Here is a 4,148-nt window from a genome sequence, read left to right as displayed (position 1 = left end):
GGGAAAGAGGGGCAAAGGAAAAACAAAGCAGCCGTGGAAAACATCACAGCATAAGGACCAGAATGCTTGTATGTTGTTGGTGGAATGAGAGGCCTGGGGGTAAACAGGTTGCACTCAGCACGTTTGCCGCTTGTACTTGGGGCAAAACCTCTGTCCCTACTATTGCAATATCCACACTGCCATGGTTTGTCTGAATGGTCTGCATTTTGAATAGGCTTCTACATGCTGGGTGTGCTACTTCTGGTTCCGTTGTGGAAGGGGGTTTGCACCCCATGTTACCCCATGTTGTACCCCATAAATGTAGACTTTTTTATAGCAGTACAGCTTACATATTGGCTGCATGATAATGTTTCCCAGTTAAGTAACCAGTCCCAGTTATTTTCTTCCCTGGTTCCTATTTCTTCCCACCTGTTTTTGTTATGTGAGATTCTATACAGGATCATCAGTGGCTGTTAAGATTTTCAGTATGTGCTTTTTCTCTCCACACAAGTATTGGATCTGCCAGATGTGAAAGTGCTTTCCTTTTCACACAGTCCAATTAAACTTGACTTCTGGTGGTGCTTTTGTTTGAAGGTTCTTCTTCTGGCCAAATCCGGAGACGTACAAGGTCTTGTCCAGACACTGAAACAAGCTTCAGACAGTGCTTCTGATTTTGTGAAAAGACCAGAGTTCTGCATGCAGGTGGTAAGTGGCATTGCTCTAGTGAAAGCCAGCTGATGAAAGTAAGCTCTCTTTTCAGCAGCCTGGCCTTTTGTTCCTTCAGGTATTTGTCTTAATAGATGGCTCCAGGACCTTGTAAAATCTCTCTCTCTCTGCCTGTCTCTCACACACTTTTTTTTTTTTTAGTAACATGACATTTCTAGTCCTTGTTGTTGCAGGCAGGAAAAAGAAAATGTGTTGGCTGATTTTCTTATGAACTTCCTTGGACGGTCTCTACACCGCTGCAGTTTTACCACTATTAAAGGATAAATCTAGGTGCCCCAACGTGGTTCCTGTGGGTGCCATGTTGCCTGCCAGTACTTCCCTTGGTCCTCACCAAACTTTTCAAAAACTGGATGGGGCCATTGTAAGGCAGGGCTTGTTATCGGCTGCCCTCTTTCAAATGAACGAGTTTTCCACTAGAAGATCATAAGGACTGGTTAAGCACCTGGGCTTCCCTTAGTCAGTGTGTGGTTCCATCCCCCCTTCAGGCTTTCCTTCTTCCCAGGTGGTGTAAGGAGATGTATTCCATTGGTCTCTCTGCCTCCTGCAGAAGCCATTTCTGGTTTGTTTCTGCCTTCTGTGGAAGCCATTTTTGGGGTGACACCACTACCCCTCAAAATTCCAAATGTGCCCACAGGCTCAGAGAGATTGGGGACCCCTGGGATAAATCAGCATTAAAGTTCCATCTGCTGCCTGATTTATCAATTGACGATTCACTCAGAGGTCACTTAATACAACCAGAATTGCAGGGATGTTATCCTGAGAACAAATGCAGCTGTTCTCCTTGTCAGGAGCTCTGCACTATCTCAGCCATGTTGCTTAGCCATCACCAGGTTACTATATTTCTCTACAGACTGGTAAACCCCCCCCCCTTACTCTGTTACTGTTCATCCTGCTCTGAAAAGCAGAAATGAACCAATGATCTTGCTAAGTGTGGACAGATTTCTCCTTTGAAACTGTAAATTTAACTTTAAAGTGAGGTTGGCTAACTGGTCATTAAAGACTCTTAGTCTACCGGGTGGATTCTGATCCTGACTTGGAAGAAGAAGAGAAGAAGAGATTGGATTTATACCCCGCCCTTCACCACCCAAAGGTGTCTCAGAGCGGCTTACAAACTCCTTTCCCTTCCCCTCCCCACAACAGACACCCTGTGAGGTAGGTGGGGCTGAGAGAGCTCTTGACAGAAACTGTTCTTTTTCAAGAACAGCTCTTATCAGAACTACGGCTTGCCCAAGGTCATCCAGCCAGGTGCAAGTGGAGGAGTGGGGAATCAAACCCGGTTCTCCCAGATTAGAGTCCGCGCACTTAACCACTACACCAAACTGGCTCTGGAAGACTGCTTGTTTCTCCTCCAGTAAGTTCCAAGACAGGAAAGGTATAACAATACACTCCCTGGTCACATGCTGTTTTGCAAACCTCCTCCAGCACTTGGCCCTTGAGCAGGAAGGACCCCGTAGACCAGCTCAAGTCATGCAGCACAAGTAGTGACCTGCAAGGCCGCAGCTAAAAGGAAACCCGTTTTTTGGGAAGGTGTTTTGGTTTGCAGTTTCATAAATGGGCCAGATGATGCCTTGCAAGGTGCCAGAGGGAATCTCTTCCCCACACTTTCACAATCCAGCGCCTGGTTGTGTGTGGTATAGAGAAGACGATGACAATTTATGATGGTTGACCTGTTTGCTGTGATCTTCTCACAGCTGACTACAGCACGGGAGAAGCTGGAGGGAAACCCAGCCGTTTGTGCCCACTTTGAAGAAATCTTTGCCAAGCTTCAAGCCTCAGGACAGATAACTTCCCTGACTCTAGATGACTTGCTGTGCCAGACTCCACCCACAAAGGGTCACTACACACAGTTATTAAAGCAAAGACAAGTGAGCCAGCGGACGTTCAGGCCACTAAGCTCTACTTTGTTGGCTGAGTAGAACCACATTTGGACCGCCTTTTGCCTGTTAGGATTTGTACCCAATAAAATGTCTCTGTTGTGTATAAAAGTGGTCTTCAGGCTGCTTTCCTGTATGGATTCTAATGTCCCGCCCAAACAAAACCTACAACCAAATAAATTGAATGACCTAGATACATTCAAATAAGGTCATATTTTAAGAAATCTTGGACTCTAGGGTAAAGTAGCATTTTCCTTGCCTGTCTAGAGCCCCACCTGGTCTGTAGAGCGCAAGGCTCTTCGGGGCACATATGGGGAGAGACGTATGTGACTTCTTCATGGGTATATGCCAAATATAATGCACAACTAGGAACATGTCACGAGCCCAAGGTAAGGAAGGTATTTGTCTGCCTTGGGGCACCCTGTGTGGGCTGGTGGTGATGCACGTAGGTTGTGAACCCTGCATGCTTTGTGCTCTGAAGAGCAGAAGCACTAAAAGAGCTCTCCTGCCACATGGTCTTATTATTTTTTTTATTTGAAACATTTTTAAGCCATCTTTCCACTCAGCTTAGGATCTCCAAGGTGGTGAACAAGAAATACATGGCAAATGATTAAAAATACTTATATAAAACATTAAAAAGAAAACACATAGGCACGTGAATAGGAAGGGGGTTCAATTAGAGTAAGTGAGAGAAAACCAAACCAACCTAAATGTCTTCACCTGCTGGTGGCAGACAATAATGGAGGGAGGGAGACATAGGAGAGAATTCCATAGTTTTGTTGCTACAATAGAGAAGTCTCTTTCTGGAGTTGCCCCCTGTTTCGCCTCAGATGATGGAGGCACCCAAAGCAGGGCCTCTGAAGATGACCGTAATGGACAGGTAGGTTCATATGGAAGTAGGTCTTCCTTAAAGTATGCCGGTCCCAAGCTGTGCAAGTTCACTTAGAATTAACTCCCCAGACTTCTGTGGCCTTTACTTTTAAATCCCATTTTAGCTACTGTCCATATTTGCTAAACTGCAGCACAAAGACATGGCAATGGAGGGCAGTTACTTCTGAATGCCAGTTACTAGGGGGCAGCTTTGGCCTCTGTCCCTCTGCATGTGACCCTCCTAAATATCTGTTGGCTACTATGGGAAGCAGCAGAGTGGATCAAGTGGACCATTGGCTTGATCTGGAAGCCTGGGCCTTTTGTTCTTAGTTAGCTTATTCTGACAGGCTGAGAATGTATTTATTGCTTGATTGGAGCTGGGATCTGTATGGTCTGTGACAGGATGACTGCATGTGTCTGCAGTGTACCATGTGCCCCTTAACGTGAGCCCTCTGCATTCTCATAGGATAGGGCTCTCTGCAGTATACACTGAATCCATGTGCAGCGTTCTTCATTGTGAAAAGATGTTGGGCAGGAAATCTTGCAACTCTATCGGGGTGGTTCATCCACAGCCATATCTAGAATTCAAAAGCTGTGGGTCCAAGATTTCCTTTCCTGAGGATGCAATTTGAGAAATCCTTTCTTTTAAAAAATTTAGTTTCCTATACCAACCTAGCAGTTCGAAAGCAAGAAATTGCA

The 4,148-nt window shown here is 45.5% G+C and overlaps 1 protein-coding gene across 1 annotated transcript in view; it reads left to right on the top strand.

Annotated features, from left to right (window-relative positions):
- Window positions 1-2,770, top strand: part of PTCD2 (pentatricopeptide repeat domain 2) — a 17,032-nt gene extending 14,262 nt beyond the window's left edge. Inside the window, exons 9-10 of the mRNA XM_015413591.1 lie at window positions 574-684; window positions 2,397-2,770. Coding sequence (XP_015269077.1) covers window positions 574-684; window positions 2,397-2,621 — 336 coding nt within the window. The 3' untranslated portion in view covers window positions 2,622-2,770. The remainder of the gene's footprint in view (window positions 1-573; window positions 685-2,396) is intronic.
- Window positions 2,771-4,148: the final 1,378 nt, after the last annotated feature.

The sequence above is a fragment of the Gekko japonicus genome, unplaced genomic scaffold (genome assembly GCF_001447785.1).
Source record: "Gekko japonicus isolate JY-2015 unplaced genomic scaffold, Gekko_japonicus_V1.1 scaffold318, whole genome shotgun sequence".
Classification (NCBI taxonomy): domain Eukaryota; kingdom Metazoa; phylum Chordata; class Lepidosauria; order Squamata; family Gekkonidae; genus Gekko; species Gekko japonicus.
Note: the sequence above shows the minus strand (reverse complement) of the source record. Positions and strands in the feature narration are given on the sequence as shown.